This window comes from Myotis lucifugus, unplaced genomic scaffold (genome assembly GCF_000147115.1).
Source record: "Myotis lucifugus unplaced genomic scaffold, Myoluc2.0 scaffold_160, whole genome shotgun sequence".
Classification (NCBI taxonomy): domain Eukaryota; kingdom Metazoa; phylum Chordata; class Mammalia; order Chiroptera; family Vespertilionidae; genus Myotis; species Myotis lucifugus.
In genome coordinates, this window is record NW_005871208.1 from 238,018 (window position 1) to 259,993 (window position 21,976).

General features: G+C 49.0%; 1 protein-coding gene across 10 annotated transcripts in view; it reads right to left on the reverse strand.

The window, feature by feature from the left end:
• Positions 1 to 412: 412 nt before the first annotated feature.
• Positions 413 to 21,976, reverse strand: part of GALNT6 (polypeptide N-acetylgalactosaminyltransferase 6) — a 32,851-nt gene continuing 11,287 nt past the window's right edge. For 6 of the 10 annotated variants that reach the window (XM_014461743.2, XM_006095665.3, XM_023759678.1 and 3 more), the window contains 10 exons: positions 21,221 to 21,812; positions 19,155 to 19,327; positions 12,473 to 12,622; positions 11,171 to 11,405; positions 7,684 to 7,801; positions 6,168 to 6,368; positions 5,519 to 5,650; positions 4,818 to 4,919; positions 3,609 to 3,761; positions 413 to 2,718 (listed from right to left, as the gene is read on the reverse strand). In XM_014461743.2, the coding sequence (XP_014317229.1) occupies positions 2,605 to 2,718; positions 3,609 to 3,761; positions 4,818 to 4,919; positions 5,519 to 5,650; positions 6,168 to 6,368; positions 7,684 to 7,801; positions 11,171 to 11,405; positions 12,473 to 12,622; positions 19,155 to 19,327; positions 21,221 to 21,711 (1,869 nt within the window). In that variant the 5' untranslated portion in view covers positions 21,712 to 21,812 and the 3' untranslated portion in view covers positions 413 to 2,604. Of the gene's footprint in view, positions 2,719 to 3,608; positions 3,786 to 4,225; positions 4,423 to 4,817; positions 4,920 to 5,518; positions 5,651 to 6,167; positions 6,369 to 7,683; positions 7,802 to 11,170; positions 11,406 to 12,472; positions 12,623 to 19,154; positions 19,328 to 21,220; positions 21,813 to 21,976 lie in introns of those variants that run through there. The other 4 variants (XR_001349581.2, XM_014461744.2, XM_023759680.1 and 1 more) reach the window with 4 other exon arrangements.

The window sequence follows — 21,976 nt, forward strand, 5'->3', positions numbered from 1 at the left end:
TCCCTATGGCTTACCTGACTTATTAGCATGACATCCAAAGCCTTCTCAATTGGGCCCCAACCCCCTGTTCTACAGGGCTGACTTACCCAGTAGGCATAGCAGGCACAGTGCCCAAGGCCCACAATACTTTTAGGGGCTCAAAAAATGTTTAATTTAATTTATTTATTAAATTTAAAAAAATATATTTTTATTGATTTCAGAGAGGAAGAGAGAAACATCAATGATGAGAGAGAATCACTGATTGGCTGCCTCCTGCACGCCCCCTAATGGAGATCAAGCCCACAACCTAGGCATGTGCCCTGACTGGAAATCGAACCATGACTTCCTGGTTCATAAGTCGATGCTCAACCACTGAGTCAGGCTGGCTGGGCTGTTTTTCTTTTAAAACCATAATAAAATGAATACCATCAGCCTGGGTTATATTCATTTTTATACCTAAGCAGTTATAAAACATAATTTTACATATCTTTTTATGAAGGCAAAAGTGTCCATGAAAGTTATGTGGCCCTGATCTTCTAGCTTCTACATCTACTGCTCCCTCACCCTGATGTCCTCTTGGTTTCCCAGATCCACTTGTGCCTTTGTCCCTCTGTATCTCTTCTCATGTAGATCATTTCTTGTATGAGGTCTTTGTTTATTAAGTCCTTCCCACCTGAGGACTCATCCTTTGAGGTCTAAAGTCAAATGTCACCATCTCTGTGAGGCCCTCCCTGATCCCCCTAAAATTTAGGGCCTAAATAGAAGGAATTGTTCTAACTCACCCTGCACATATCTGAACACTCCATGACTTGCTTGCATCTGTTTCTTCAGCTAGAGTGTGAGTTCCACAGGGGAAGCGCCTCATCTTATAACTCCTCATGTCTACTTATGCTTGACACACAGTACATACACCAGAGGATGTTTGGGAACAAGAGCAAGTTGCTGTGATGGACTTTTCAGATGTGTGTAGTTCTTCACAGCCTGAATCAATAGATTCTTCAAAGGGATCAGCGAAGGAACCATGCAGGGGGAGGAGGAATCCAATGCAAACTTCCTTTACCAAAGCCACAAAACCTTTATTTCTACAGGGATCTCATGTCCAATTCTCTTCTCTTTCTAGAAAAGACCTTTCCCACTCAGGCCACATCATGGGAGAGGCTATGCTCTGCCTTCTCCCTTTGGCTGGGCTATCCCAGAATGTTTCCTCTACACTGTAGCGTCCACAGGATCCTGAAGGCTCTTCAGGGACCTAGGAGACCTGCAGTACTGAGTCGCAGGGAAGGAGAGGCAGCTGTGGTCCCTTGGCACCCTCATGTGGTGATGCCTAAGATGACAACCTGCTACATAAGGAATTCTGAGTCCAAGTGTGTAGGGTCCGACTTACTTAGGAAAGAGCTGATATGCATGTCTGCTCCACATGAGGGCTTCAGCAGACCAGGCCAGTCATGCAGTCATGTTTGACTATACACTGTCCGTAATTCTTCAGCCTTCCTACTGCTCTTGTTAGCCTTATCTGGGTCCTAGCTTCAGGGTTGCCAGTGCCTTGCTGTGTGGCCTTGGGCAAATTACCTCACTTATTTGCCCTCGGTTTCATAATAGGAAAATGATAAGGTTGGACTAAAATGATGGTTTTCAAATTATCTTACAGAATTTTAGAAGTTCAGGGGCTAGTGGACATTGCCCCCGTCTATCCTCAATTTCATCCATGGCTACTTTGCCTTTTATTACATTACATATGGGGCACTGAAAAGAAAAAAAAAGGGGGTTTCTGGGACTTAAACCTGAGAATCGCTGGCTCCATGAACTGTGTGGTTTCCCTCATGGCTACCTGGCTCCATTGTTCTGGGCTTTATAGAGACCAGCCAGCCAGAAATTATCAGAATGCAGGGAAGAGAGAATGGGAATGGCGGTGGCTAGTTGTTTAGTGTTTTTGTGGTGAAGGCGCCCTGGTTCAGTATTCAAGATCAAGCTTCAGTCTTGGCTCCCGCCATCCACTAGCTGTGGGACTACAGACAACCTCCTTTACCCTTCCCTGCCTCAGCTTTCTTATCTGTAAAATGGGCATGCCAGTCCCTGTCCTGTCTTTCTTACAGAGTCATTGTGCAGATGAAGTAAATAAACGATTCCTGTCAGGGTGTTTTCTGTAAACCGTAAACGGCTCTATAAACTCGGCATACTATTTAGCAAGGGAGTTGCTCTCAGACCGCTAACAGAGGGATCTCTGCTAGAATATATTATGTCACTAGATTCTGTATGCCCAGCTCTAGATGATCAGGTAGTCAGGACATGGATGCAGAGGTACTTTTCTTGAATTCAGCATTGCTGCCTTGGTCCCTATCCCAGGAGCTTTCTCTGCTTTGGAAGTCTCTGTTTCTAGGACAGAGGAAAGCTCTGGGTCAAGTACTATGGGCTCTTACAGTCTCTTCCATCAATGTGGAGAAAGGAAAATGGGCCCAATGTTGTTGCAAGGAGTAGGAAGGTCCTGCCTTGACATCCAAAATTAGGTTTAAACTCCATCTTTAAGGCCTACAGAGAAGCTGATGCTCAGGTTCCCAAACATCAGGTTCCCCAAAATACTGTTTCCTGAGAGGCTTGTGGGAACTTCCACAGGTGATGATCTGGGGCCTAGATGAAGAGCCAGTGCTGGTGGGGGTCACTGGGATTGCAGGAGGCCATGGCTGGCTTTTTGTCCTCAGACGTCAGGCAGGTACCAGATCCTGAGTTCCTGATGAGGTGATCCTAAAAGATGACATAGCAAAGGGTCAACCTGGGCCTCAGTCCTGTAACAGTGCTATTAGGGGGCAATAAATAGCACTGTTAGAGGTCTGGCAATATGCCAGACACTCTTAGGGGATGCATTCCTGAGTTTCCTCTTGTGTCAATTACCCACCCCAAGCTTTAGCCTGAATGGCTGGAATAGAGGAAGGACCATGGGCTAACTGAAAAAGGCTTCGGGGCCTGCCTCCTCCAGATGGCCTGAGCCGCTGTTGCCTACCTCCACTTTCTGCCTTGGATCATATTTAGACTCTCCCCTTCTCTGTAGCCCCAAGGTTAGCCTCCTCTTTCCCTAACCCAGGGACAGGACTGGGGTAGAACAGAGTGAGCTAGTTTGTGCTCAGTACTACAGAAGTTACATTATAGACCCTGAGGCAGTGTGGTCTAATGGAAAGAGCCTGTACTTTCGAGTCAGACTTATTTGGGTCTGAATCTCAGGCCTGCCATTTACTAGCGATGAATCTTGGGCCAGCCACAAACTTGCCGAGCTTCTTGGGAAGAACCTCTGAAATATTAATCAAACCAATGTATGTGAGTGCATAGTTTTGTGCCTGACAGATGGAGGGCAGGCAGGAACCATGAGAGACTCTTCACTTTCATCTACTTAGGTTCAGTCAAAAAATACTTGAGCCATGACACACCTGACCCTATCTTTCTATCAGCCAGACCAACCATCACCAAACATTACTTAAGCCCTGGGAACTCTGCCTGGGACCAAGCCCTCACCCTCCATACTTTCTAGTACTGATCTACTCCATGGTATCTCAGGCATAAGATACAGAAAATAAGGAGTGGGTGGGGGGGGGCAGTGGTGGCCTTGGGTTCTTGATGCTGAACTTTCTGGGCCGACTTACCTGGGTCAATTCCCATTCCTCGTCCTTGGGGACTTGGCTGTTTTTGCCAGTGAAGTGACAGCTCCTAAGGCCCAGAGTGCCAGCACTGGCGTGTAGACACAGCTGCTTTGCGATGTTGTGGCGAAGGTCCCTCTGGGTTGTGTACTCAAAGTACTAGAAGTCAAGACAAGAGGAGGTCTGAGAGACAGGTGGAGAGTTTGCCCACCACCTTACCAAGCCATCTGCCCTAAGATGCCAACCACAGATGGCCTCTTGAGGAGGCAAGTGAGTGAGCAACAAGACTTTAGTAATTCAAGTGTCACCTTCAGGAATTTTTAACCATATCTGGGTTATACTGGAATAATAGTTAATTCATATTTTTTATTTAATTAAAATATTAACCTCGCTTCATGGTAAGCATTATCTGTGAAGTCAAGTGTCTGATATTCTAGTTCTTCTTTTGTTAATAGATTACTAGTAAAATAAAAAAGTTCACCAATGTACCACCTAAAATCATCATGCAGGCCAGTGGTACGGGGAATTGTTTTAGAATGACTATCTTCCTATAGACAGTCTGTTCAGTGTCCCAAGCCACTCCCTCCCTTGCTTCAATTATGGTTCAAGTACTTCTTTCTTACCAAATGCTGGGCATTCAGGGTAGATTGAGGAACTCAGGCCAAAAAGGTTACTAGTTATTCCTCAGGAAAGAGCTGGGCCATTGTGGGGTATGGAGTAAATTTTCAGGATGCTAGGTGACTAAGATGTCAGGAGGTGGTTGTTTTGGGGTCATTTTGGGGTGGTAGGATCACAGTGTTTTTTCTGGGCTGAAGAGGCACTGAAGATAGAAGTTGTATGTAGGTGAGGGAAAGTGCTCAGAAATTTCCCACACTTACCCTAAAACATCACTGAGCAGCTGGCATCCTCCAGCAAGCCGTCTCTGATGAACAATCCTCCCCTCCCCCATCCCTTCCTAGCACCCAGCACTGATGCCCAGTGCTCTCTGTATGTCCCTAATTCAGATTTCAGACCTTGTCTGTCTCTGTCATGCTTTCTTCCTCAGACTGGGAGTTTTCTGAGGGCAGGGATGGGATCTCCTCCTCTCTCTGGATATCCCCCATCCTCGTCCTTCGGAAAGGACTATTTTGAGTGGAGGAAGGGGACCCCTTACGAGAGGAGATGCTCAGAGACAGGCTTCTCTTGGGCCTGCCCCAGTAGGGTTGGGCTATATACCTGGTTGCCACCAAGGCCGTGGCAGGCATACATGATGAGGGGCTTCCCTCCGTGGTTCTTCTCACCCACATCCAGGCACTGATTGATACCAAGGTTCTTTATCTGCAGAATGGGGAGTAGAGAGGGAAACCAGGACAGCATAGTCAGGAGATTTTTAGTTTGTGGTGTCAGGCCCAATTGGAATAAATTTGCATGACTGGATTTCTCCTCTGCTCATTAACCCAGATGCCTGAAGTTAACAGCAAAGTGAGGTGCACAGCCCAGAGGCGGGGCCAGGGCCTGCTGGGCCACCTCTTAGGCTGCTAGGTTTGTGGAGAAGTCCTTAGCACATGGGAATTTCCTCATGAGCAATGGCTCTCAAAGTGTGATTCCCCAGACCATCAGCATCACCCACAAATTTGTTAGAAATGCATATTTTCAGGCTCCACCCCAGTCCCACTGAATCAGCAGTCTGTGTTTTAATACTCCTTCCTGATGATTCTGATGCAGGTGAGCATTTGAGAGCGAGTCACTGCTTATAGGCTATTTTCCTCATAAGGACTTTAGCTATCTCTAGAAGCTCCAAAGTCCTCCTTCTGGATAAAGAAGTGTGGAGAATAAAATTCAGTTCTCGATTGTCATCTGTCTGTGGGGAAAGTGGTCTTGAACTTCTCTAGGGGGTTCTGTGATGATGGGCAGGCAAGTTGGTTCTGAGGACTCACAGCTCCATAGAAGGTGGGCTTCAGGTCAGGAATAAACAACTCTGGGTAGATGTTGTGCAGGAACCAGGAAAAGTTACGACAGTGTAGTTGTTCCCTCAGCTGCAGTCGTTCCGAAATGTCACCAAAGGATTTCTGTCAACAAGACAAACCCCTAAGGATCAGTACCACCAGCCTTGACCTTCTTGCCTGGCTTGAAGTAGTCCAGAGTTCTTGGGGTCACTTTTGCCCACAATGGGTCTCAGGCTCACTCCTGCTCAGGACCTGTTGGAGCTACTGACCCAGCCTCACATCCAATCCCAAACCCCATCTTGGCTTTGGGAACTCCACCCGGATCCCCCTTACTCCCTCATCTCCTGTCACTTCCCAGTTAGTTTCCTCCCAGCCCCATTCTGAGCCTCTCAGAGCAAAGCCAGTCCTCCTGGAAGAGGTTCTTTCTCCAAATCGCTTTGCTCTCCCCTCCTAAAAGACACTGGGGCTCTCTGGCAGGGACAACAAAGACGCCTCTCCTCATTCTCTAGCTTCCCTGGGCTAGCTCACAGGGTCTAAGGTGGTAGAAATGGGTGGGCCTCTATCATTAAGCTCTTGACAGGGTCTGGGATTCTGTACTTTTCTTCATCCAGACCCTCCCCGGAGGACCATTTCATCTCACCTCTTGGGCCATCTTTGCTGCCTCCATATTTCTCCGGTAGAAAATCTCCTTGTAGCTATCCATCCAGACCTCAGCCAGGCGCACTTGGTTGCGAGCAATGACATTGGTGCCCTTGGGAAAGGTGTGGGGGCTTTTGGTACGGAACACGTGGCCTACCACAGAGCAGGGGATGATCTCCAGCTGGCCCCCACACTGCCACACCTGCCGTAAGAGGATACAAAATGGGGCCTTTAGGAGCTGGGTGGGGCAATCTCCCCCCAAGCAGCTCTGTTCCATTCCCAGAGCACCAGACCCCAGGTCCAGGAAGCTCAAGGAAATGCTACTTTCTCTCCTGGAAAAAAGGACAATGACTAGGCTTCTTCTTAGGCCATGACCACACACACACACAATCCCTAGCTCTCTGATATCGGTTCACTCTGATTTAAGCACATTTGCATGTCTGAATGGCCCTCAGGACCCATTTTAGAGAAAAGACAGTTTGGCTAACTTTGGCTTTTTGAATTGAAAATGTGATTTTATCAGCTCACACAGGTATTACTGGAAACTCAAACTTCCTCAAATCAAGATAGACTTGTGACCCAATCAGAGCATCAGTGCAAGGACAGTCAATGCCAGGTGGCCTGTGGTCGTCACTTGGACCTGTAGCACACTAGTTCCCTAGGACAGAGACTGAAGAGAGGTCAGAGGCTCATGGATGAACCTAGAATCAGAACTCTGGGAGTTATGGGGAATGAGCTGGTGACCCTTCTGTTTAAGCCTTCCCACCTGTATCTCCTCTTTTTAGGTTTTAAATTAGGAGATATGTTGTTCATTTTAGTACAGCAGAAACAGAAATACATAATAACAGCAGGTATTATAGGTGTGCTTAATACGTGCCAGGCACTGTGAGAGGTGACTTCACAAATGAGCTCATTTACTTACTAATTACCTCTCCACTGGCTTGAGGATTTATATAGATTTCACGAAGAGGCAATCCTTTATTCCTAACCTAATCCTGATTTGCCTTATTCCTGGAACCCCTCAGAGTTCTGGGGTCCACCGAAATTTGGGCACCATCTTCTCCTACAGTATGAAGAGCTTTCTGAACATAGGGCAGGGAAACTCTAAGACTACCAGGGCACATGTCCTCTGACCTGGAAAGGGGAACCTGATTTTTCTAGAAAAAAGATAGTGACTGCTTACTAACCTGTTCCAGGGTCCTCTACCATGATCAGGGTCTAATCCTTTTCTACAGACACCATGAAAGATGTCTGTAGATGTCCAATGCCTATACCACTGTTATCCCTTCTTTCTGAGGAGTTCTTCTCAGTAATTTGTTTCAAGTTGTCTAATCTGATTCCCAAAGTCCCATTGCCAGAGGCAGGGAGGGGAGCGGAGGAAAAGCAGAGTCATGCCAGGAAACAGCCACCTTTTAAGTTCAGTTCCAGATGTTATATTTCTGCTGCCTAAGAGACAGGTTCTCAGGCTGTCCCCTGGGATGCTGTGGTTCCCCCCTCGAAGCCCTCTTCACTCTCACCCGGAAGGACATCTCCACGTTCTCCCCTCCCCAGATCTCCATCTGATTATCATAGGTACCGATGTGCTCAAAGTAGGACTTGGAGATGGAGAAGAGGCCACCAGCAAACGTCGGGGATCTGGAGAGACAGAGGGAGAAGCATGTGCATCTTCTGGGGAGGAAGTGGGAGGAGTGGAAAGCTGGGACTCACCGCTAATGCTTCCTACCCTATTCCCACCCCCTTTCCTGGGATAGACAGCCCCTCTTCCACTAAGTAGTTCATTTAGCAAATGTTTATTGAGCTTTTATTATATCTCTTTACCTTCTAGGAACTAGGTCAAGGAGAGGTGTAATTATCATTACTCTCTTCTAAAAGGCACCCATTCATCTATTCAACCAAAGATGTATTAAATACCAGCCACCAGGACCTGTGCTACATGTTAGTTAAGAAAGACAGATCTTATTCTCTGAGAGCTCAGTCTAGTACCAGAGGGTAAAGCTACCATTGTTTGTTTACTTTTTGGCAGCTAAGTTCCTGGAGCATAGTAGATAGTTGGTTATTAGAAGCAATGTGAAATTGTTTTTGGACATAGGATTCAAACCATGAATGAATGAATATTATGAGTTGAACTGACCCCATTGTCTTTCAGAGTCCCTGGACCTTGAGGGACTAGAAAGCCAGTTTTAGTAGGAGTCCAGCCCTGGTACTTAATACTGCATGAGCAACTAGCTTTGGGGAAAATCTGCCAGCTGCTCTGGACAGAGGAAACTCCTGGAAACAGAATAGGAAATGAGATGACATCAAGCTCAACTTACACCGAAAGGAGCATTTGGAGGTTACAAAAAGATTCTGGCTTTCAGACAAAAGCAGGGAGGCACAGACCCATATGAAGACAAATTAACAAAAACATCTCATTCCTAGAATATAGATACCGAGTGGCTCAGAAGGGGAGCTGGGCTAAGGGTTGAAGGTGGGGGTAGGGACCAGGGGAGACTAGGGTTCACTATCAGATACTTAATCAGTGGGTGTTGGTAGCTGTGCCTGGCCAGGCTCCCTTGGACGTGGCTTTGCTGCCCCCTTCTGTTGCTTCTTCATGTAGCCCAGAACCAATCAAGGTGCTTCACACACAGCAGGGGCTCAATCAGTGTTCATTGGACTGATCTGTTAAGGTGACTACATAAGGTGACTACATAAGAACCTTGTGGCTGCTCTTGTTGCCCTGAAGTTGGCTCCTGCAGCTGCTTTCTGGAAGAAATTTTAATTGGGAAACCCTCATGCTCATGCAGGCTTTCTGTCACTGGTTCTGACCCAGGAGTTCTAAGCCCCCCAAGTAAGGCCCAGAAAGGTTCAGAGAGTCCTGGGATTCCAGATTAGCACTTTAGAACTCCTCCCTCCCTCCCTCTCTCCCTCCCTCCTTCCTTCCTTATTTCCTTCGTTGCTTCTTGTATGTGCTCTGACCGGGGATCGAACCCACAACCTTGGTGAATCAGGGCAATGCTCTAACCAGCTGAGCTACCTGGCCAGGGCTTAACCTACTTCTTCTTGAGGTTCTTCCTGCCTTGGGCCTGTCCCTTGGCTTTGAAAGGTCTCTGACCCAGAAGCCACTGACAAATGACCTCTGAGGATAAAGCCTACACAGGAAAACTCACTGCAGACCCACAGCCTACAGGCAACAGCCTGTGTTTCCTGGCCTACTTCTTAGGATCCTCTGGGTCCCTTATCTCTCCTCTCAGCCTCCTGTTAGCTTTCAGAGTAAAGGGTACTGCCTGCAGGCCTCCTGGTGGGGTACTATGCATAGTGCTGAGGGCAAGCCATGCATACCACCAGGCAGCAATTTCATTCCTCCAACACTGGAGCTTTATCTTCCAGCTGTATGGTCCTTAGACACTGGAGCCAGGGACATCAGTGATGGGTGGTGGCCAGGTGCCCTGTCCCTGACTGTGTCACTGTGTGCCTGGCGCCCAGCTTGGGGGAGGAGGGCTTTGTTGCTGTACACAACAAACAAAAGACATCTATGAAGCAGTCAATAGGGAGTTCTCATTTCTTTTCTCCCTCTTGCCTTCTCTTTTCCCCTCTCTTCTTTCTGTTGCTGCTTCTCCTTCTAATGGAGACAGAGAAGCTGGCTGTTCAGAATCCATGGGATTACTTCCCGTGGCACCCATCTGATCCCTCTCCACTGAGATTCTGGGCAGCATGTGTTAGGACTTGGGCATGTGGAGGGGGAGGAACTCCAACACTCTCTTCCTTTCAAGCCTTCCCTCTTATCTCTGCTTATTGTATCTCCTACCTCTGCTTCCCTCCATCCCAGATATATATTCAGTTGACCTTGGAGTTTCCTGGCCAGTATGGGAAAACAATGGCAGATAATCACAGGATACTGTAAAAGCCACTCCCCAACTCAGTTTGGCTGAAATATCTGTTAAAATAAACTTGTGGTTGCCCTGGTTGGGTGGCTCAGTCAGTTGGAGCATCGTCCCTACTCCAAAAGGCTGCGGGTTCAATTCCCGGTCAGGGCACATACCTAGGTTGTGGGTTTGATCCTTGGTCAGGGCATGCACAGGAGGCAACTAATCGATGTTTCTCTTTCTCTCTCTCCCTGCCTCTCTAAAAGTCAATAAAAATATATCCTCGGGTGAGGGTTAAATAAAATAAGCTTGTGGTCTCTGACAACACCAACAGGCAATTGGAGAGGGAAGGACAGGGTAGAGGTATGAGGGGAAGGTAATGGGTAAACTTTCATGCATCCATCCTATAGCTCAGGAGTTGGCAAACTATGGCCTGGGGTCCAAACCTGGCCTGGCTTTATATAAGGCTCTGGGTTTATATAAGGATGGTTTTTACATTTTTAAAGGATTGTTTAAAAAGAAACACAAACAAGGAATATTATGCAACAGACTATATGTAACTGACAAACCTGAAATATTTACTATTTGGCTCTTTACCAAAAAGTTCAGGGCAACTGCAACAAACTGCAAACTGCAGAACACTTGCACTATTCTTTTACTACGTTTCCAGTCTTTTCAAAGAGAATGACCTGGGAGCACATGCCACCCACTCTTATTACAATGGCTATTCAACAATGGCCACTACCCACTATCGCTCCGCGCCTCTGCAAACACCAGTCATGGTCTCCTACAAATAGGGAGGAATAGATGACACAAAGTGTGTAGAGCCCTTAGTCCAGTGCCAGGCACACAGTAAGTGGCAGATAAGAGCAGTCTAGTGCCATGGTTAGGAGCGCAGGCCTGGGTCAGACAGGCCAGGCTGGGTATCCCTGTTCCACCTTTTGTTAGCTGTGTAATCTGAGGCCAACTGTTTATCTCTAAGAAACTCAATGTTCTCACTTATTGTACAGGCTAATCATCGGGGATGAGAATTAGGTAAAATATGTCAGGTGCTTGCTAGAGCACTAATAAATGTTGACCTGAGATGGCCCAGGTCCCTAGGACTGGGTGAGTCTGGGACCATGTAGGCCGGGTTGGGGGCTCACCAGGCTGTGGTCCTTACTTGATTGGGTAAGTCTCGTCCTTGCGCCTCTGCTTTTCATGTGGAGGTAGAGTCTCCCAGCCGAAGGTCAGGCTCCAGTCAAAGTTGCCACGGCTATGGACTCTGCCCTTCTGAACGGGCTTGGAGAACTCAAAAGTGTTAAGGTCAATAGTGACGATGTCTGGGCTCACCACCGCCGTCTCATCCTCGGTGATGCGAGCCAGGAGGGGCTCCAGCCAGCCATGGAAGCACTCACCTGCAAGCCCAGACCCGGAGACAACTGTCAGGGTCCTGATCACAGCTGAGCCCATGCCCCAGGCCGGCGGGGAGACCCAGGAGGACAAGAGAATTCTCCATCCGCTTCCTAGCTATAGGCTGAGAAACACAGGCAAGCTCGCTCACAGCTGTTCAGAACAGAGAGATCTGAGAACCTCCTCCTCTCCCCTCCCCCAACCTAACGATGCAGGCAGCTTTGGAGGGGAGAATGGAGGTCTCAGGGGACTAACATGGTCTCAACTGATCCCAAAGCACAGGAAAGGCCCTGGATGGGTGTCTTCAGATTCCCAGCCTACCCACTGAATCAGCCCTCCCTCCCCAAGCGTGGATTGCAGAAGCAGGTGTCCCCTCTACTGGGAATATCTGCATCTCAAGCTGCAGCTCCAGTTGTAGAACAACAATCTCTTTCATTTGTCTAACCCTTTGAGATTTTCAGTGAACTATGTATATTATGTTATTTGGCCCTCTGAGTAATAATTCTGTTGGTGAGTAAGGTTGGTATCCTCTTCCCATCTTACAAATGAGGAACCTGAGGCTTTGCTAGAATGCAAACCCGGTCCTCTGGCTTTCTAGGCTTTCCCCAATATATATCACTGCTTTTAGGAGTTATTTTCCCTGCGAATGGTGGGAGGCGTTTTGGTTTGGGGTGAGAGGGAGGCTTTCCTGGCTCCAGGTGGCCCTACAGGAAAGCTCCACACAGATCAGTCCCCAGTGGTAACAGGAGGCCTCTCTGAGGGGTTGAGTTCAGAACGAGGTACAGATCTGGGGAGAGAGGAATGCCTGGGGCTCCGGAGCACACTCCCAGCAATTGTGGGGTGACCGATTGTTTTAGGGTTGTGTGTGTCTCTTGATAAAACACCCTTGGGATTTGGGTGAGAAAGGACTAGAAGAAGCTGGAGAGAGTCCCAAGCCTCCTTCACTCCTAGAACAGAGCAGGAAGGGGCCTGTTGATGCTGTGGTCACAGCTCCTCATTCTGCCAGGGAGGGGTGAGGGGTGGGCCAGACTACACCCAGGCCTCCTGGGTACCAGGCCAGCACTCTACTCACAGTGGGCGTCCAGGAAGGTGAGCACCTCTGCCTGTGCCACGCTGGCTCCCAGCAGTCGGGCAGTGATCAACCCCTTCCGCTCCTCCTGCCGCACCACCCGCACGATCTGCAGCTGCTTCACGTACTGTTCCAGCTGCTCCTTTAAATACTCTGGAAGGGACAGTGTGGTTGAAGTCAGCTCACCGCTTTGTTGAAAACCTAATCCCCTGCGGGCACAGCGCTGGCGCTCTTGGGCCTCCAGCAGGCCCCAGTTTTTAATCCTCCCACACCTACCGCACTAAGCAAGTCCATGGAAGCAGATGGTGGGGAAGGGGGTGGAAGGAGCAAGTCCTGTGTGTGGCCCAGCACCCCTGCCACCCAAGCCCACCTGGCCAGGACGCTGGCTCTGCAGTGTCGGTCCGGCGCCCGTTTACCTAGGCACCTGCTCTGATGTCTGAGACAGCACCTCAGGGTTGTGTTTCTTTGGTCTAAATCAAGTATAAACTTCCGACAAGGGCTTCAGATGCCCCTCTTGGTCTCGGAAGCCTTCCAGCCGCCATCTTTCAGAACCGTAATTCCATCCTCCTCTCGTTTCTACCCCTAGTGACTGTGACAGTTTTCAGTGTCGGCTTCCCTGTCTTCCAGGCTCCTCAGAATAAGTTTGCCAGGTAGAATATACAGATGTTGATTTCTTACTTGCTGGACCAGCAGCAAGAAGTCTTACTCTAATCTCCCTTATTACCTGCTTTGCCTGTGGAATATTTTAGGAAATGAGAAGGTGAAGAGCCTCTTTTTAATTAAATTAAAAACCTGCATCAAGTGCCTGCCATTGGTCAGGCACAGTGGTGAGCCCAGCAGTAGCCTGTCAGAGGAAGTACAGGGTTGAGAGCCTGCAGGGGAAAGGGGAGGGGAGGGGAGGGGGAGAGCAACCATCCTGAATTTGGGGATGAGGAAAGCTTTTTGAAGGGAGGGGTATCTCTGCTTAGATCTTTCATTTTTTTTTTCTGAGTGGAGGCTTACTTCATAATCCTGTTATTCAGTCTGGAATCCTCAGAGCATTAAAAATAGCTCTACTCTGAAGCAATCCATCTTGAAACATATTCCAAATCTTACTTATGTTTTACTAACTGTGATTTTGGTTTCCCATGCTCTTGTTCTGTTCCTGATTGTGCAATGGAGTTTCAGAAGTGGAAGTGGAGGGGAAGGTGTAAGCGATGATTGTGTCCTTTCTCTTTCAAGCTGTGGGATCAGCCCAGTGCTCAGACCTTGCTCACACAGCGTCCAAATACTTGTACCTACTATGTGCTTTTTAAAAAAAATTGATTTCAGAGAGGAAAGCAAAGATAGAAACATCAATGATGAAAGAGAATCATTGACTGGTAAACACCCCACACTGGGGATTAAGCCTGCAACCCGGGCATGTGCCCTGACCAGGAATCAAACCCTGACCTCCTGGTTCATAGGTTGATGCTCAACCACTGAGCCACGCCAGCCAGGCTGAACTAGGTGCTTTTATGTTGACTTTCTTAATTAATATTCTCTATGAAGATTAAAACACTATGAAATAGGGAGTATTGTCCCCAATGGTTATGAGTCAAAATTAGCCTCATTTGGCAGCTTTGGCCCAGCATTCACTTAGTAAACATCTGCTAATTCACTTCCTAGGTGCCTGACACTACCCTGGTCAGGAGGGGCCTGGTCTGGGTCCTGCCTTCATGGATCTCCCAGACTCATAATCCAACTACAGCCCCAACGGCTGGTTCTAACAGGAAGCAGGGAGGAACCCCAACCAAAAGCCTCGCCTTCTCACAGGAAATTCATGGTAATGGAGATAACTCAGGGACAGAACATCACAGGAAGTGGGTTTTGTGGTAAGAAACTGCAAAGCACTGAGCTGTGAACCTCAGGGGGCCTGAGCTCTACAAGGCCTTTCTCCCATACCTTCCCCCCGGGCTCAGGTGGCTGGACTGGACCTGTGGATTCTGAGCATGAGTGCAGGCCCTTCTAGGGGAGTGAGTCAACCCCTGACAGTCTTCCGGTCACACCCCTGGACCCACTGGACATGTGCTCCGGAGCATGGAGACACAGACAAGCCTATCCATACTTTCTTATGCCCCCTAGACAATGGCCTCCTAATTTAAGTTTAATACCCCACCACCCCAACCCAGCTTCATGACTCATGACAGAGGCTGTAAGACTCCTGTGACCTCTGGCACACATGCCTTATTCAGTCTCATCAATATGCAGATGGCTCCTAAGTCTTCTTTCCTGGCTTTGCCATCTTCACATGGATGTATAACAGAACCACAAACCAAACACGCCCAAAATGGAACTCCAGATTTCCTCCCAAGCTGCACCCCAGGCTCCCCCTTGTCAGTATACGGTACCTGCATCCCTCCAGCTGCTCTAACCTAGTCGTCGTGCTGGATTCTACCCTTTCTTCATCCTTGACAATGAGTCCATCAGCAAGTACTGCCAGTTCTTTCTCTTGGTCCTCACTGTCACCTCAGGAATAATGTCTTTTTTAAAAATATATTTTTAAAATTGATTTCAAAGAGGAAAGGAGAAGGGAGATAGAAACGTCAATGATGAGAGATAATCATTGGCTGCCTCTTGCATGTCCCCCACTGGTGATCGAGCCCACAACCCGGGCATGTGCCCTGACTGGGAATTGAACCGTGACCTCTTGTTTCATAGGTCGATGCTCAACCACTGAGCCATGCCGGGCAGCAGCAATAATGTCTTAACTGGTTTCCTGGCCTCTATTCTTCACAATCTATTCTTGACATAGCAGCCACAGTGGACATCAGTTATCTTACAAAACTAAATCAGATCATGTCAGTACAGTGGTTTGAAATTGCACTTAAAAACAAAATCCAGTCCTGGCTGGGTGGATCAGTTGCTTGGTATGTCCTTTGTACACCAAAAGGTTGTGGGGTTGATCCCCAGGGGCATATGTACAGGAGGCAACCAATCGGTGTTTCTCTCTCTCTAAAATAAAGAAAAACATATCCTCAGGTGAGGATTTTAAAAAACAAACAAACAAAAAACAACAAGAAAAAAATCCAAATCCAAACAGTAATGGTGGCTCCTCAAAAAATTAAACATACAATTACCACATGGTCGAGCAATTCCACTTCTGGGTATATACCCAAAAGAAATGAAAGCAGGGATTCAAACAAATATTTGTATGCTGATGTTGATGGCAGCATTATTCACAATAGTCCAAATGTGGAAATAACCCCAATGTCCATGGATAGATGAATGAATGAATAAACAAATCCAGTTTATACAAACAATAAAATACTCAGCTAACCCAAAGTGCTCCCCAAGTGTCTCCTCCCCCGAGTTTCACACAGTGCATTTCCAGACTTCAGGGCTGCCCCTTCTTTCCTTTCCTTCACCTGCTGATCCCTCTACCTTCCCTTCCTACAGCGGCCCTTCCTGGCCAACCCAACCTCCGTGCTCCTCCCCTCTCCATGAGGAACTGACTCACTGAGGGGCTGTTCACTTCCCAACTCTCCAGGTCCTGGGTCTGTGTCTGATTTCCTCCCATCCATCTAGCAAATTCCCGCAGGAGGGAGGCTTAGGCTCAGTCTTGCCAGGGGCAGGGCAGGGCTTTGACATGGGAATGACCCGTGTGGGGCACAACAGACTGATGAGCCTGAAGGGCCAGTTTTCATAAGCCTGTGGAGTGTGCCAGACCAGGTGTACGTCTGGCATCTGACCTGGCCACACAAGAATAAAATCTGTGCCCAGGGTTCAGACTCTGAGGAAGGTAAGAAAAAGTTCCCCAGCCTGCCACCGGGCCTCCTTCCCCCGCTCCAGCATCAAACGTCTGTGTACTTGTGGTCACAGAGCACTGCCAAGAACCAGGATAGGAGGACAGAGAGCATGGACATTGTATTTCAGCAGAGACACAGCTCTTCTCTGTGTGTGTGTAATGAGAGCCAGTTAATCTGATCAAATGGTCAAATGTGTGGAAAATTTTATCCTGCTGTGGACAGCAGAGACTTCTGACCATGGATCCAAGTTTGTCCTCTCCCTCCTGCCCACCCCCCCCCCCCCACCCACTCAGCTGAACATTTCTGAGAGCATCTCAAGAGTCCGAAAGCCCTCACGGTGGGGGTATTTTCCTAGGGTCCACAAACTCCCTGGAATTACATGCAGAACTGTGGGTGTGTGCACAGTGTTGTAGCAATTCTGCACTATTCTAGGGAGTGGGGTAAAGCTTTTTACAGATTCTCAAAGAAGCCAGGACCCTGAAAGCTAAGAATGATGCGTTTAGGATTTTCAGGCAGATGATTCTCAGATGCTGGCATTGGCCCTAAGAGAGAGTCCAGGAGACAACCAGAGAGAATGCCCCTTAGGGGCAGGCACTTTGGAGGGGCTATAGTGGCCATTGTAAAGTCCACCCTACTAGGCACAGGCTACTGTGCCCTTTAGATGCTGCCTGTGCCAGCCTGGCATTGTCACTTTTCTAGCCTGGTCAGAAGAGTTGCCCAACTGGGCACTTGTACCTTATGGACTAAAAAGATTCTGGGTGACAAGTACAGTTTAGAACTTCCACCCTCTGTGAGTCAAGGGAAGAAGCATCTGAGGGATGGCTAGCATACGTCTGGGGGAGAAGGGTTACCAGAGAGCCCAGTTTGAGAGGAAGGGCAGCTGGATTGATACACTCGCTCCCCATTCCATACAGCCATTCTATGGCTACTAAGGGGCCAATCCCATCTCTGCCAAACTCTTTGCCCCTCCCTTCCAGAAGCCTAATCTGATGCTTCTTGCCCACCAGACTCTCTCACTGCATCCCTGATACTTGTTTGCCTTTGCTTTTTTTAAAAAATATTTTTTTATTGATTTCAGAGAGGAAGGGAAAGGGAGAGATAGAAACATCAGTGATGAGAGAGAATCACTGATTGGCTGCCTCCTGCACACCCCTTACTGGTGATCAAGCCTGCCACTCAGGCATGAGCCCTTGACTGGAATTGAACCTGGGACCCTTCAGTCCACAGGCTGATGCTCTATCCACTGAGCCAAACAGGCTAGGGCTGCCTTTGCTTTGTAAGTGCTGCTAGGTGTCTGTCCTCCAAAGAAATGGACTTACCAGTACTCACTTCAGCTTCTCCTCCCACTGCCTTCCCCCGCCTTATTCCACGTTTTAGCATCACCTCTAATCTAGAAGGCAGGTGGGAGGCTGGAGCGGTCAGGAGGAGCCACAGCTCTATGGAGTGGCCCCAGGATACTCTGGGAAGTGTGGTGTCCGTTTCTGCACTCGATATAGGAGCATGGGCACAGGAGGCCAACCTGAGAGCCTTAGACACCATATGCCACCCAGGAGGAGGGCTCAGCTCCTGGAGACGCCCAGCCTAACGATGTATCCGTTCCTCAGCCCTTTTCCAAGGTCTGGCCCTATCATCAGCTCTCAGGTGGTTGTAAGAATTTCCTCTCCTGACTTGGGGTCCTCTGCCTCTCTTGCTGACAATTACCCTCCCCCAAACTGCCATCCTTCTGAGACAAGGCCACTGTCCACCTTAAACACCTTCAATGACTCCTAATTATTTTTCTAAATACTTTCATCTTGGCACAAATTTCAATTCAACATCGTTTTAGTGTCATTTCCTAAAACAAACCTAAGTTTCAGCCACATCAAATCTCTCAATGTTTCACAAATACACCTATGCCTCCAGGACTATGTGTATGCCATTTTCTCTTCTGGGAATGCCCTTCAATGCCTCTTCTTTCCCTGGACACTCATGCTTTAAGGCTCCAATCTGGCCTCCACTGTGGACGGCCCCAGCCATGCCACACAGAAATAACGTCTCCTGACTACATACTCCCAGAGTGCATTGTTCCCACACAAAGACTAAACTGAAATCAATGGAGCACCTTACTCCATCTAACTACTCTGTCACATGAATTATCTCATTTAGCACCGATCTCTGATCCCTCGTTCACCCTGTGAGGGAGCCAAGTGTCTTCATTTTTAGCAGAGGCAACTGAGGTTCAGAGAGGTTAAGTATCTTGCCCAAGGTCACAGTTAGGAAGAGGCACAACTGGGATTTGAATTCCTGGATGTTGGCCTCTAAGGTCCACATCCTTTCACTTCTATTAAGGGTGTGTTACAGGCCACACTGCTGTGGTTGGTGGTTTAAGGGGCCACCTGACCCATGAGGTTTGTTAGCTTTCTCAGGGCAAGATCCATCTCATTTGCTATTTGTCACGGTATCCCCTTTGCCTAGTTCAGTGTCAGACACAGAGTACTCTGCAGATGTGTTTGGAGTTACTTTAAAAGGGGTGGGTGGAAGTTTGGTGAGCAACGTCACTTGCCTATTACCAACTACAGCAGAGGGCTTTTGAGGTGGAATCTTTGAGGTAGAGGGAAGGCCCATCCCCACCCTCTGCCTTGCCCGCTCCCAGCATTTCTGACTTGGGTCGGACTTGGCAGCTCTAAGGGAGTCTGAAAAGCAAAAACTTCTAAGCTTTGGAGCTCTTTGGGTGAAGTGGGAATGAAGTCCAGGCTCAAGGAATGTGGTCTCCCTGCCTGCTGTCCCCTACCTCCTGTTCCTCACGTGCCTTCTCCCTGCTCTTGGTCCTTAGGATGAGCTGTGAAGCCGGGCAGCCGGCAGTGAGGGTGCCTGCTCCCTTGAGAGAACCTGCCCTCCTCCTCAGGATACCCGCTCCTCAGGGCCACCGCTAGCCTCACCCTCAGTGCTGGCATCATCCACCAGTATGATCTCCTTCAGCAGGATGGCAGGGCTGGTGTGCAGGACACTGTACACTGTTCGCAACAGCGTGGACCAGGCCTCGTTGTGAAACACAATGATGACGCTGGTAGTGGGCAGTGGCGGGCAGCGCCGAAACTTCTGGTCGACACATCTGGAAGGATGAAAGTGGACATATAGCTCTCCAGGTCCCTCAGAGATCCGGGGGTAAGGAGGGCTCTGTGCACAGATTACCATAACCACCCACTGCTCTTTGGAACCACCAGCCTGCATTCTCTGTTACAGCTGGGAATAGCTGCTCCCCGTTCCCAGCTTAGGCTGTATTTGCCTCCTACTCTGAGCCTCTGCACAGGTCCCAGCCAACTTACTCCAAAACCCCTTTTCCCCGGAGCTGGCTCAGTGCCACAGCTGTGGTGCCGAGGGCTCCTCCCTGCTCCCCTCCTCACTTCTCTCATCTGCTCTCGGAGTTCCCAGGGCTGACGCTCTTCCGCAGTCACATGTGTGCTGCATAAAGTGTAATCCAATCCAGAGGCCCCAAAGGGGAAGTAGTAAAGGGCAAATGTGACATCTGAGAAAAGCAACTACAATTTTCATACTCTTCTTGTTACACTTCACAGTTCTTCACTAATCCATTTCCTCATTAATTCCCTGTCATCTGACACTACTATCACAGTCAATTTCCTGTGACCTTTTCTCTATCCTCATCCACTCCACTCTGTGGCACTTGGTCATGCTGCTACCCTCTTGACATTCCATCTCAGGTGGGAGTGGGGATGTGTGAACCCTGCATCTCAAGGAATCATGTGGCTCAACATCCTTTTGTTTTCCTTTTTTGTTGTTGTTGTTAATCCTCACCCAAGGATACTTTTCCATTGATTTTTTTTAGAGAGTGTGGAGGGAGTGGCAGGGGAGGGGGTGGGGGGGGGGGGAGAGAGACATCCATGTGAGAGAGACAATCAATTGGTTGCCTCCCGCTCCTGCCCCAACCAGGGCTGGGGATAGAACCCGCAACCTAGGTACATGCCCTTGACCAGGAATTGAACACTCAACCCTTCAGTCCATGGGCCAACAGTCTAACCACTGAGAGACACCTGCCGGGGCTAACACCCTTTCTTATCCCCTCTGCTGGTCAGAATGATTTCAAACTTCCTCTTCTGGCTTCCCTTACGGCCCAATACCCTTCCCTGCTGAGAAGCTCATGACAATTCCAAGTGGCTCCAACTTCTAGGACTATAGTACTTGGTCAATTCTGAGGAACCCCAGGTTCACAGCCCTAGAGAATCATGAATGTGGGGATGGGGGCTGCCACGTGACAAAAGGCCAAACACGGAATAACTCTTGAGTCGGGAAAGACAAGTCTAAATGAGAAAGACACAAAATCTTTGACTTGAGGACAGTGTAAATTACAGCCACGATCACATAAGAGTGAGGTGGCTTAAGGCTCAAAGATCTAAGTGCCGGTTCATTGCCCAGGATTAAAATTATAAACGGCTTCAAATAAAGGTTGGAATGGATTCATGGTCCCGTGCGCCTTCACTGGAAGAAGGAAATCAGGAGGTGGGGATAGTCCTGACACTAGGGCTGCTGTCAGGAAACGTCCCTCTCCTGCAGCTCAGCAGCAGTGTCCCATCGTTTCCGGGGCAGGCTGTTCCCAGGAGGGCTTTAGCTCAGCTCAGGTATAGAACCCAGGGTGGCAGAGGGCAAGGCCACCAAATCAGTGGCCTGGAATCAGTCCCTCTCAGTCACCCCTAGGCCAGGTCCTGGTCCCAGACCTTGAGTTCTTTTTTCTGTACACTGTCACCTTCATAATTGTGTTTTACTCTCATAGGACTCCCTAGGCCTCTGGCCTGACCAGAATACTCTTGAACCCCAACCCCTGGGATAAGGGCAACTGGTCAGGAAAAGGGGTGAGGGTGTAGAGGAAATCCCTGTCCATATTCTAAAATCCCCATCAGCTCTTTACCGGGCACTTGGCCCAAGGCCACGGCCATACCAGCCACACCTTTGGCAGAGCCCTGGCCTCACCCAATGACTCTGGGTTACTTACTCAGGGGGTCGAGTGTCTGGCCCCAGGGCCCTCTGCAGGGAGATCCGGTCACTGGCAAAGGCATTGAAGCAGTGCTTCTTATAGCCCTCTTCCTTTTCCTGGGTCTCCAGGGGAGTCCACTTGTCCTTCTGAAAAGCTTTCCCATCTGCCCCAGGGCCGTTGGGGTCCTGTGGTGGCCGTTCCCAGAAGGGCTTCAGCTCAGCTGGGGTATAGAACCCAGGGGGGCAGAACTTGTTCGTGGAGACCAGTGTCTCCTGGGGCTCTGGAGCCCTGATCTGGAGCTTGGGCATCGAGTCCTTCAGGTTGTTCATGGCCCCCATCATGATGTCCAGGACATGATCCTTCTGGCTGACCAGGGACTTCAGCCATGGCTTCTCTGTGGCCTGTTCCCTGCTGCTGACATCCCTCTGCAGGATGAAGAGGAAGAGCACAAAGGCGCTGCCCACGATGGCCAGGCGCAAGGGCATGTGACGTCTGCGGAGGAGCCTCATCCTCTGGAACCAAAGGGGACCCCGGCTGAGTCAGCTCCAGTGCTGGGCCGATCCTGGAAATAGCTTGATATGTCCGGGTGGCCACACCTTGGGGCCTCAGCCTGAGAAGGGAAAGAAATAAGACAAGGCAGGGGTGGAGAGGGAGTCAGGGGGTTGGGGCTCCAAACCAAGCTCTGTTGCTGAATAGTGACATCACCTTATCCAATCACTTAACTTGCTGCTAAATTTCCTCCACCCATAAAATGAGGAGAACCAGAATCAGCAT